Source organism: Plectropomus leopardus, chromosome 14 (assembly GCF_008729295.1).
Source record: "Plectropomus leopardus isolate mb chromosome 14, YSFRI_Pleo_2.0, whole genome shotgun sequence".
In the NCBI taxonomy this organism is placed as follows: Eukaryota; Metazoa; Chordata; class Actinopteri; order Perciformes; family Serranidae; genus Plectropomus; species Plectropomus leopardus.
In genome coordinates, this window is record NC_056476.1 from 1801820 (window position 1) to 1814396 (window position 12577).

The window sequence follows — 12577 nt, forward strand, 5'->3', positions numbered from 1 at the left end:
AACCCGCCTAGTGAGTCAGATCCACCCCTCTCCTCCTCAGCTCCTTGTGAAGGCCGAAATACCAAATGCCAGAAATTTAAGTTACTTTTGTTATCTAAGTTACATTGGTTATCTGCTTCCATTTTTTATCTCACCCTCTTTTTGTCTCTCTGCTCTCCCTTTTCATCCGTCTCTTTCTGCAGAGCACACAGCCAACGTGTCGCCCAAGTCGTCCTCTCTCCAGTGTGAGTTTGGCGACGATGAGGCCGGTGAGATCACCATCGCAGTGCCTCAGCCCGCTGTGTACGTTAACGGAAGCCATGCTTACAGCGTCCAGCCCCTGGACCCAGGCTCAGGAAAACCGAAGGATTCTTTAGGCCTGGGACTGCTGCAGAAGACTTTGCCTCTGTCCACGTCTCTGCAGAACCTCAGACCCTCCTCAGACCTCCCCAAAGGCCCCGCGGGGGACGGGCGCCGCTGGTCTTTTGACAGGCCCGGCGAGGAGGAGAAGGCAGCCATAGCGGCGGCCCTGGAGCAGAGCGGCCCCATGCAGGGTGACGAGGAGGAGCGGGCCGCTCCGCCCAAAGCCGCCTCCTCCTCCTCCACCTCCACGGTGGAGTCGGAGAGCCAGGGGAAAAAGCAGAGGAGGAACTTGTTCTCCCACGGGAAGAGTGAGTCTGCGGGGAAAGGTCAGTCCAAGGATGAGTCTGAACAGGCCACCGCCGCCGAGGAGAAACACAGGGATGGTTTGGATCGAAGGACTCGCACAGCAAACCCAGGTGAGACACACACAGATCACACACTGACAGGATTATACATTGACAGGATCACACATTGACAGGATCACACACTGACAGGATCACACACTGAGGATCACACAGGATCACACACTGACAGGATCACACACTGAAACAGGATCACACACTGACAGGATCACACACTGACACACACACTGTCAGGATCACACACTAACAGGATCACACACTGAAACAGGATCACACACTGTCAGGATCACACACACACTGTCAGGATCACACACTGACAGGATCACACACTGAAACAGGATCACACACTGTCAGGATCACACACTAACAGGATCACACACTGAGGATCACACACTGACAGGATCACACACACTGAAACAGGATCACACACTGACAGGATCACACACTGACAGGATCACACACTGACAGGATCACACACTGTCAGGATCACACACTGTCCAGGATCACACACTGACAGTTTTTTTGCGTAAGGTCTTTTTATTGGAATTTAAATTCATACAAATTTTTTTTAAAAAAACTTACAGTTGGATGAATAACATGTGCCCAAATTCAATCTGTTAAAAATCATAGATATGACCCAAAACATTTTTAAAAATTGAATTAAAGTTCTGTTAAAACTGAAAACTAAATAAAATCCATAGAAATTAAACAAAGATATAAATATATAATGTTTTCTTTTTTTTTTTTTTTTACACTCACAATGAAAATCAGAAATCTGTGTTGAAATAATGTTCAGAAAATTAAACTATGATATAATTTAGATTAACTGAAGTACAACTTTGCACAAAGCCTCAAAAATTACAACGAAATGAAATCACCTCGCTGACACGTTCTCAAAAACACGTCATGGTAGTTTACTCTTCACTTCCTGTGCACCGGCGTGGCTGCTGGAAGTGGCCTCTGGCTCCGTGCACGTGGCTCCTGGGCTCCTGGGCTCCTGGGCTCCTGGGCTCCTGGGCTCCTGGGCTCCTGGTCTCCTGGTCTCAGTCTCTGGTTACAGATCTGCTCCACCAGGCTGAAGCTCTGTGTTCGCTTCACTGACAATGTCAAATTCATTGGAAAGATGATGATGTGTGCTCCAACAGTATTTGTTCTCTTACAGGCAGTGTTTGTGTTTGTGTTTGTGTGTGTGTGTGTGTGTGTGTGTGTGTGTGTGTGTGTGTGTGTGTGTGTGTATTTCCACTTCTAACACAAGCACATTTTTAAGTGGGTGATTTGCTTGGAGGGTGTTACCTGCTGTACTGCACTCTCTCGTGTTTTGCTCACTGTTGTGTCGAGAGCATTTCTCCTGCAGTTTTATATAAAATCATCTCCAATTCAGGTCTAAAAGAATCCTTAACCCTTTGAAACCCGAGCAAATCAGTTTGATTTCGTCCAAAAACATGAACTGAAGGCAACGAGCAACTTAACAAGACATGGCCCTGAAAAATAGCAAGAAATTAGTTACAAAAATTAAACAAAAACAAACAAGAAAATGACCTGAAATTAGTGTAAAAATGTAAGAATATATGTTTTTTGTCTGTGACATAATTTTAAGTATATCATTTTAATGATGATAAATATATTTTCCTGGACATTTCTTGTCAAGTTGGTCATGCCATTTAAAAGAAATCACACCAATTTGCTCAGTTTTAAAAGCTTCAGTAGATTGTGAGAGGCATCTAAAGGCAGCACAATAAAGTGTGCGGGTTTTATGTGGTTGAAACTTTTTCTTTTCATATTTATTTTTATCAGTTACCTCGACCGAGACCAAAAACCCACCGCAGTATCGTAATGTTTCTCCACACTGAGCGTAAACAAAATATCAGGCAGATAAGCGGCTGCTGATTGAGGCGAGGTCAGCTGTTCTGGACCATAGTACACTCAATACGCTGCCAGCGCTGAAGCTATACGTTCTGACAGCCTACGCTCCCACATGCTTTTATATCCTTGGGGAAAAGTGCCAAGTTGGCACCGGTGGCACTAAGTAATCATTACAGACAGCTGCATCAACTTTTCTTGCAAAATATTACATCACGGGCCGATGAACACACAGGAGAGGGTCAGAGATGGACTCTCTGGATGTGGATTGATGCCAGTTTTTGAGGATGTGAAAACATATATGATCGATTTCAACAATGTTTGATTGTTACTGTTTGTACAGCAGTAATTTTAAAGCCCTTATTTGTATTATTCAAATAGCAAAATTTAGTTTGTAGATAACGATAGAAAATCAAGCTAAAAATGAATGTAGTTCAGGTGCTGATTTTAGCTGATTCATCTGAGTAAGTCCAGCTTGGATCTGTGGAGGGCAGCAGCGTGCATAACTCACATCCAGAACAAAAAACAAAACAAAAAACATCCAGATTCTGTACACAGCAGTAACCAGAAATATTTTATTTCATGTTATATTATGTTTTTATTAATAAGTGCAAAGTGCACTAAACAAAAAAAATCAAGGTTGTGACAATATATACATACAATGAAATGTATGAATGTATGTGGACTGTTGGTCAGATCCAACAGCTACTTTTTTGCCAAACTGGGGAGCAAAACGGGGGTCCACAAACCAGTGGGTGACGTGGCAGTAACTAGATCCATTATTTTATACAGTCTATAATTACAGCGTGTTGTGCTGCCTCCAAGTGGCCAAAAGATTACTGCAGGTTTAAATGTGTTTTCCAGAAAATGAAGCAACAATAAAGAAACTCCCTATTACAGGCAACAAAACTGACAAATCTGAATTAAAACAGGGTTTAAGGGGATTAAAATGAACTTTTCATTTTGAATTAAAAGAGGAGAAACAGATTAAACAGAAGCCAATCTGTTAAAAGAATAATTAAGATGTGATTTGAGACAGAGAAGCTGCTGCAGGCCAGTAGCTGAGCTGTGTGAATCCACACTAATCAAGAGGACTGTGTGCCCTTCTTTCACAGCCTGGTGGTGTCACCTAAACTAGAGCCCAGCACTGACCCCCACCCACCACCCCTCCCACGCTGTCACCACCCCCCGGGGCCCCCCTTGGTGTCTCCACTGCATCACACTAACCCCTTCTGCCCCTCACAGACCTCTCCGCCTCCCATATCCCCCTGCAACCCTTTCTTCTCTCTCCTCCAGCAGCACAACCCTTTCTATGACGACTCGCTAACCGCTCAGCCCCTAAAACCCTTGCTGCCTCCTCTGCCCTATCTCTCCAGCGCCCGGCCCCCGATAACCCAACTCTTTCCAAATCACCCGAATCACAACAACCCAACCACAGAAGGCCTCTCTGGTGCAAAGAGTGAAGCTGTGAAACGACCTCTTCCTCCGATTCCACCGAAAGAAGAGAAACCTTTAAGCAGGAAGTTACCCAACCCTTTTATGTCTGCCGGGGAGCCAGATTCAGAGTGGGACGAATCGTTTGAAGCGTTTGCAGCTGGCAGGCTGCAGTCTCCCGAGGATCTGACCACAGACTGCAAAACACAGCAAAACACACCCAGTGAGCATGCACCACAATACTGCAACAATAAAGGAGCATTACCACCAAAAACACATCAAAACACTAACGACGCACAGCTTTGCACAGAATTTATGTTCGAAGGACACAAAGCGACTCATCATCTCGACACATTTGCACAATTCCTTGAGACGATCCCGGAGCACACGAGCTTCGAGAACTTTAACACTCCCTCTAACTCACCAAAACCGGATGCTTGCACTGAAACTAATGAAGCTAACAGTCCGACTAACACGGACGATTTAACCGACACTAACATGCATCAAGCCCCCGCTCACACCTCCACCGCCAAGCTCAACAGCAGCTCCCCAGATCCTGGATCCTCGGGTCTCGGCAGTTCAGCAGAAGAGGATTTCCTCTCCTGTCTTTCTTCTTACTCCGACAAATTCTCTGCATCCTCCTCCGAGGAAGCGGAGGCACACAACTTTGAAATCTTCGGCTTTGATTCGTCGGTTGCAAAAAAGCTGAAACCCTCAGAATCTGAAGACGACGTCACTGAGAGCAACGATCTGTCTTCAGTCGAAGCGGCCCAGCACACTGTTATTCAGCATGAAGAGGGGGATGAAGAGGGAGATCCTGTGATCGCTGCAAGAGAGACAGGAAGTGAGGATGCAGTCACTCAGTCGACGAACTTTTCAAACATCGACTTGTTGCCAAAACTCTCAGAACTGCAGCCAAATGTCTCTTTACAGCCTGACACTGAAAACAAAGAGGATTCAGAGGATTTATTAGTGTTAAATGTTTCCTCTGAACCTGTAAGAAACACTACAGATGTGACAACTGCAGAAGATGAATTCTGCTCCACACACCCATCAGTTCACATCATAACCTCCTCCCCTGATGTGACGCAGAGCTCGTCTCTTCTTGAAAGCACAAGTTTAGGAGTGCAGGATGCCACCCAGCGTTCACCGATACCATTCAGACTTTTTGGTGATTTCCTCAGCACTAGTCACATTGCAAACAGTCCGGATCAAGACTTTGACGACACACTGCTGCACACTTGTGTGTCCGATCAGAGCAGCTTTTTCCAAAGTCTTTACGTCAGCACCGACTCGCAGGATTACCAAACCTGCGAGTCTCACCCGTCCACTAAATGTTCCGACAGCTCGGAGCCAAACGCGACGCTGCACTCTGCGAACTCGACGATCTGCGGCGAGCTGAGTGAGAGTCAGAGGACTGAGGAAGATCCCACCAGTGTGTGCGAGACATGTAACGAAGAAATCAACCAGTCAGAAAGATCCATTTGTGGAGCGAAGGACAAGACAAGTCAAGAACAAGTAGCCACTCAGTCAGCTGACTTTTCAAATGCTGAATTGATACCGAAACTGCAGCAAAACTCCAACATCTCTTTACAGCCTGACGCTGAAATCAAAGAGCATTTTTCCAAAGTCTTAAACGATTCCTCTGAACCTGTAAGAAACACTACGGATGTGACGACATCTACGACTCAAAAAGATGAACTCTGCTCCGCACTCCCGTCAGTGCACATCATAACCTCCTCCCCTGATGTGACGCAGAGCTCATCCATGCAAGACGTTGGCGACACACTGTTGCACACTGGTACATCTGATCAGAGCAGCATTTTCCAAAGTCTTTATGTCAGCACTGAGTCTCAGGATTACCAAACCTGCAAGTCTCTCCCGTCCTCTAAATGCTCCGGTGGCTCTGAGCCGAACGAGACGCTGCACTCTGAAAACTCGACACTCGGCAGTGAGCTGAGTAGAGAAGATCTCACCAATGCAAGCACGCCAAGTAACAAAAAAATCGACCAATCTGAAGGATCAATCTGTGGAGTCGAGGACAAGACAAGTCGAGAACAAGTATTCACTCAGTCGCTGGACTTTTCAAACACCAACGTCTCTTTACAGCCTGACAGTGAAAACAAAGAGGACTTTTCCAAAGTGTTAAATGATTCCTCCGTAACTGTAAGAAACACTTCAGATGTGATGATGTCTACAAATCCAAAAAACGAACTCCGCTCCAAACACCCGTCAGCACACATCATAACCTCCCGCCCTGATGTGACGCAGAGCTCGTCCGACTCTCCTATTGAGAGTTTAAGAGGGCAGGATGCAAGCCAGCCTCCTCCAGTACCATTCGGACTTTTTGGTGAGTTCGTCAACACTGGTAGCACTGCACTCAGTCCGGGTCAAGACTGTGACGACGCACTGCGGCACACTTGTGTGCTGAGAAGTCAGAAGACTGAGGAAGATCCCATCAGTGCGTGCAAGCCACGTAACGACGAAATCAACCAATCTGAAGGATCTGTTTGTGGAGCGGAGGACGAGACGGTAACCCCTGAGCCGAGCTTTTTGATAGACAATAACTTTGGTTTACCCCCTGCGGCGTCGGACTCTCACGTTAGCTGTAATCAGAGGAAGCTCTCAGAAGGAGGTGCAGAAAACCAGCATGTCGCTTCAAGCAACCCTCTGGCACAAACTGCTCCCAGACACCGCTCCCACTCTGAAGGCACACTGACACCCGACTTCGACGAGCTCCTCCTCCCCTCCTTTGGGAGTGATCCTGGCATGATCCAGGAGTCCTCCTCTGCTCCGCCTGGCCCTGACCTCCCCTCTCTGACCTCCTTTGCTCCCTCTCTAACTCCTCAAAGTAGCTGCTCCCCTGTAGCGCTCTGTTCCCTTCCTCCTTCTGCCGATGCTTCGACGAAGTCACCGCCCAGCGTGGCACGAGGCACACCGCCGCTACTTCAGGAGACGCAGCAGCAGCAGGCGGCCAATCAGCAGAACAGGTGAGGTTGCACATGCTCAGTTGGCGGTGAAAAGGTGGAGGGGAAGCACTTCCAGAAATCTCTATCCTGTCGTCTCTTCAGTCTGCCGCTCCGCTTCCGCCCTGCTTTTCTTCTGAGCCGCCGACCCTCGAGGGGTTTCTCCTTTGTGATGTGACCTTCTCTTTTTCATCACTTTGTGCGACACACACACACACACACACACACACACACACAGGTGTTAACAGGACTCATCTGCAGGTGTCTTGTGTGTCCTGGCTCTGTGGTAACGGGAGGGGAAACAGAGCCTCAGGCCAATTAGCAGTTATTGTTTTGCCCTGATTCCTACCACACACTCCCTCCCTCCCAGCACACACACACACACACACTAACACTAACCCCCTCCCTCCCCACTGGGGGCCAGCTCGTATTCGCACACAGCCACACTCATTTGCCAAATTCCCAACCAGAAATGAGGCTTTTTCCACAAGGCGAAGGGGTGTTGTTGTGTCACTGATAGCGTTTCCTTGTCACCTCGGGGTAATAACACATTTAACACACGTTTGATTGCACCGACGCATGCAATTAAGTCTTTCAGTTTTGAGCTAATTTAATTTCAATTTTCACCAGTGTGTCCTTTAATGAGGACTCTCTCACATGTCTAACCTCCTTTTACTCACTCCCCTGAAATGAAGAGTTTCTGGGGATTTTTATAATGTTTGTCTGCATTGACGTCTGGTGTCAGTCTGGAGGACCAGAGGAGAATCTGTTGTGCTCAAAAACCCGTATGTCCTCGGCTAAAGAAAGAAATATGTGACAAAAACTGCAGTTGAATGAATGCAAGTGGCTGCAGTAAGTAAGTGGTGTGATGAATGATAGATCTCATGGTAAATGTAGGTCACTGACACAGGAAACTGTCTTTCCTGCGTTCTTGTAAAGATGAAAAGATGCTTCAAAAACAGAGAGCTGCTCTCAGGCTGTTTGTTAGTAAACTGACCTGCTGACAAATTGATTTAACCCTTTAAGACCTGAGCAAATGGGCTGATTTCTTTCAAAAACATAAGAGGGTGGCAATGAGCCACTTGGTAAGAAATTACCCCAAAAATTACCCAGAAATTAGTAAAACTAACAAGGAAATTTGCAGAAGTTACCAAAACAAAAAAGTGAAAAACAAACAAGGAAATTGTCATAAAAATGCTAAAATAATAATATATAAATATATTTTTGTAACATTATAATTAATTACAATAAGTTATTTATAATTATTATTATTATTTTCATTTTTATAACAATTTTCAGATATTTTTTCTTGTAGATTTTACTTATGTCTTGATAGTTTTTGGGCATTTTTTAGCAAGATGCACATCATCTTTTTATCATGTTTTCAAAAGACGTTAAACCAGTATTCTCAGGTTTCCAATGTTTAAATGCTTGTGAAAAGCATCTGAATGCGGCACAAGAAAACTAATGTAGATCCAAGTTTCTAAGGGTTAACTTTATCATTTTAAAGTGATACACTGGCTTTTTTTTTTTCGTTAGTTTTAGGCCGGATTAAATGAAAAAATTAAGTATTTCACAAGGAAAAAAGCAAATATTTAAGAACCCAAAAAGTTTTTAAAACATAATTTTGTGTAACAGAAATATATTTTTAATCACCTTTCGTAGCAGAAGTATTTTTTTCTTTATTTCATATTTTTAAACTGGAGATGCCTCAGATTTATCTCAGTCTCACAAAAAAGCTTGTTGGTTTGTTGTAGATGATTTCTATTTTAATACATTTTAATGATAACATTTATTTATTATTTTTTTATTTACTGTGAATAAGTGCTCATTGCCAACAACAATAAAATTATTTAAATATTACAGAAGTAAAACATGCCTTGAGCCTAAAGCATGTTTAACTATATTTAGGCTAAAACTGGGACGTGGCTACTTAAAGGATTTTAATCTGAAAATCACACGCTGCACAAACCATCCTCAACTTCCTCTGCGGTGCTTTTTAAATAAAGCAGGAATCAACAACAGATGTGAATTTAAGTCCTCTGAGTTAATTTTGAATGATAATTTCAGACACATTTCTGAAAGATAATTGGCTTTTTCAGCTGAGAGCTCTGGACCTCCAGTCTGACAGACGGACGTCTCACCTTAAAGTCGTCTCTTTAAAACCTAAAAAGGCCTCAGAGGTGTTGTCGTGTGAAGTGGGTCAGCTGACCGTTTGTGTGTGTGCTTGTTGTCCTCTGCAGCCCCCACCCCGTGAAGCCCCTGACCACTGCCATGCTGGCCGAGGAGAAGCGGACCGAGGGCCGGTCAGTGCTGGCCACCGGCCTGGAGAAGCTCAAGTCCACCATCCACCCGGGGAGGAGCAGCCAGCTCAGCGAGCCGGAGACCGACAGGAAGAAGGTACACACTCACGTTATTAAAATACTGTTAAAATACTGCAATGCTGCAATACTGCAATACTGCCCTGCAGAGGCAACAACTGCAACTATGCGTTTGTGTTTTGTGTAGATTTATGTGACCTGCACATACTCACTTCTGTGAATGAAATTAGTTATCCTGCACACCTCCTGCAACAACAACAATGATGTCATAATAACATAAACAGCAATATGTGTAACAAATTTAGCTCAAAATGTTTTATGAGTAGATAATTGAAAGTACTTTAAAGTACAATAAAAGCAAACTGGAAACAATCAGGGAGCGTAAACAAAAAGATGCCAGTGTAAAGAGGAATCTGCTACAGTGTTATTAACATATCATTTCTTTAATAAAACAACAAAAAATAAAGTGTAAAAGTGATGAGATTTTGTTCATTATTATCATTTTGTAATAATACAGCAGGTGAGTTGGGGAATAAGCAAACACGAGTATTTAAATCTACGTTTGTGTATGTTTAAGTCAGAGAGGATATGTGGATATGTTTTGTACAGTGTCTCTGAGTTCCTCTAAAAGCAGCTTTATAAATAAAATGTATTATTATTATTATCATTATATATTTGCTTTTTTAACAAAAACTGAGGAAAAAAGAAACAAAAGTAGAGGAAGGAAAAGAAATAAAATTATCCTGCTAATTTTATTATATCTGCATGACGCAGGCATTATAACTGTAAGTATTAGAGAAAAAACTCTGAAGCTATGTTTCAAGAGTCACAAATAAAAGAAAATAAAAAAGGAAAATAAGAAAACACTAACAAATTCAAAAATTTGTAAATCGACTTGTGCACAGAGAGATAAGTGTATTTTTTGTTTTTATTTTCTGAACAAGCAGCGATCGCCACAAAGGCTGAGCGGACCACCTCCGTTTAATCAAAAGTAAAAACGAAATCTAATAAAAACACATCACACTGTTCTGATCCTTGTTAGACGTTTTTCACATCCACAGATATCACGAGCTCGAGCGCAACTCGTTGAAGATCAACATATATAAAAATATATATATATGACATTAAAAAGTTTAAAGAAAAAGTTCATCCTTGTTTAACGTTCACTCTTCTGTGCGTGCGTGCGTGCGTGCGTGCATGTGTGTGTGTGTGTCTGTGTGTGTGTGTGTGTGTCTGTGTCTGTGTCTGTGTGTGTGTGTGTGTGTGTGTCTGTCTGTGTGTGTGTGTGTGTGTGTGTGTGTCTGTGTCTGTGTGTGTGTGTGTCTGTGCTGTGTCTGTGTCTGTGTGTGTCTGTGTGTGCGTGCGTGCGTCGTGCGTGTGTGTGTGTGTGTGTGTGTCTGTCTGTGTGTGTGTGTGTGTGTGTCTGTGTGTGTGTGTGTGTCTGTGTCTGTGTGTGCGTGTGTGCGTGCATGTGTGTGTCTGTGTGTGTGTGTGTGTGTGTGTGTCTGTGTCTGTGTCTGTGTCTGTGTGTGTGTGTGTGTGTGTGTGTCTGTGTGTGTGTCTTGTGTGTGTGTGTGTGTGTGTGTGTGTGTGTGTGTGTGTGTGTGTGTGTGTGTGTGTGCAGTCTGGGACGGAGGGCGCGGGCTCGTACTACCACCTGAACCACAGTGAACTGGTCGCCCTGCTGGTGCAGCGGGAGGCGGAGCTTGAGAGGCAGAAGGCGGAGTTTGAGCGTCAGAGGCTGCTGCTGGCAAAGCGGGAGGTGGAGCTGAAGAAGCTGAAGCCGCAGGTCAAAGATCTGGAGGACTACATTGACACGCTGCTGGTGCGCATCATGGAGCAGAAGCCCACTCTGCTGCAGGTGCGCTCCAAGTTAAAGTGACGCCGGCCGCTCCGTTCACTCGGTCCTCCACAACAACAGCTCTTTAGTCTTTTCACTGCTATGCTGTCCTTTTTGATACAAATATTTAGGCACTGAGAGGAGTCGAGGCGACGTTCTGCAGCCGGCATGCTTTACTGCGCTGAGACGCGTCCTCGCAGAAGGCTTCGGGTCGTGCGGTTCTGAATGTAGCGGGTCCTCAGGTTGATTTCAGGTTCACACAGCCAGGTGGTTTTGAGCTCACGGAGGAGAGCGGGTTTGAAACCCATGCTTCCATTTCGGGATCCTGATTGTAGAAACATTGATTCCTCCTTTTCACCTCACCTCACTTTTATCACTTTTTCACCACAGAGAGAAACTGTAGCGTCTCAGTCCACAACAGTCCGTATCAAACCAGCTCCCCAAAAGACTCTCTGCTAAAGTGGAGCCGCTTTCAGAGCCACTCTGGTGGTTTTGCATGTTTCAGATCGTTAACTACAAATTGCATTCGCTTACAAACTGCACATTTCTGTTGCTCAGCATCAGGTTTAGATTGATTTTATACCTTCGAGGCAGCAGCTGGTTTCACTTTGTTTCAGTGCAGCATGAAACTCATCGTGCAGAGAGCTTCTCTGTCACAGTGAACGTCTCTGACGCATTTGATTTTTATTGCATCGTTGTGTTATGAAGGTAGTGAAGCGGCAGAAAGCAGGGACAGTTTTCAAAACAGTGCAACAGCATTACATATTTCAAATTATGTTACTGAATTAGTATAGTTTTTCAGGCATTTTACTCAGGTCCTTTGTTGTTGTAATTTTATTTATTTTCTTTCTTTCTTTTTTTCTTTTTTAAAAACTAATTTCCTGGTAATTTTCTTGTACTTTTTTATTATTTTTTTGCATTTTTTGGGCCGTTTCTTCTTTCATGGCTTATTGCCTTCTTCCTACGTTTTTCAAAGAAATTACGCCAGTTTTCACAGGTTTCAAAGGGTTAACTTAAATGATGTGAAACTAGTTGCTGCTCAGAAGGAAGTAAATAAATGAGCAACTTGGTAATAAATGTTACATTAATTGCAAGAAATTGGTAGATTTTGATTTTTTAAAAATATTTTGAAAAGCAAGGGAAAAATATCTAGTGGAAAAAATATTCATGCTGATCATAATTACATATTTAAAATTATTTTTATTTAAATTTATGTTTACTTTTTCAGATCATTTTTTGTTATTTATTTTTTCTTTATTTTTTATTTATCTTCTAACTAATTTTTGGTCATTTCCTTGTAATTTTTTTTTTTTTTTACAATTTTTTTGGGTCATTTCTGCTGTTGTTGCTCATTGCCTTGTTTTTGAAAAAATTCAAGCAAATTTGACCAGGTTTCAAAAGGTTAAATGGTGTGAAACCAGTTGCTGCTGATGAGGAGGGAAATAAATAATC

General features: G+C 43.6%; 1 protein-coding gene across 1 annotated transcript in view; it reads left to right on the forward strand.

Moving 5' to 3' along the window:
• The window catches only part of rab11fip5a (RAB11 family interacting protein 5a (class I)), a 30076-nt gene extending 18118 nt beyond the window's left edge, over positions 1 to 11958 (forward strand). The window contains 5 exon segments of the mRNA XM_042500284.1: positions 183 to 713; positions 716 to 758; positions 3680 to 6988; positions 9208 to 9364; positions 10910 to 11958. Of these exon segments, the coding sequence (XP_042356218.1) occupies positions 183 to 713; positions 716 to 758; positions 3680 to 6988; positions 9208 to 9364; positions 10910 to 11167 (4298 nt within the window). The 3' untranslated portion in view covers positions 11168 to 11958.
• Positions 11959 to 12577: the final 619 nt, after the last annotated feature.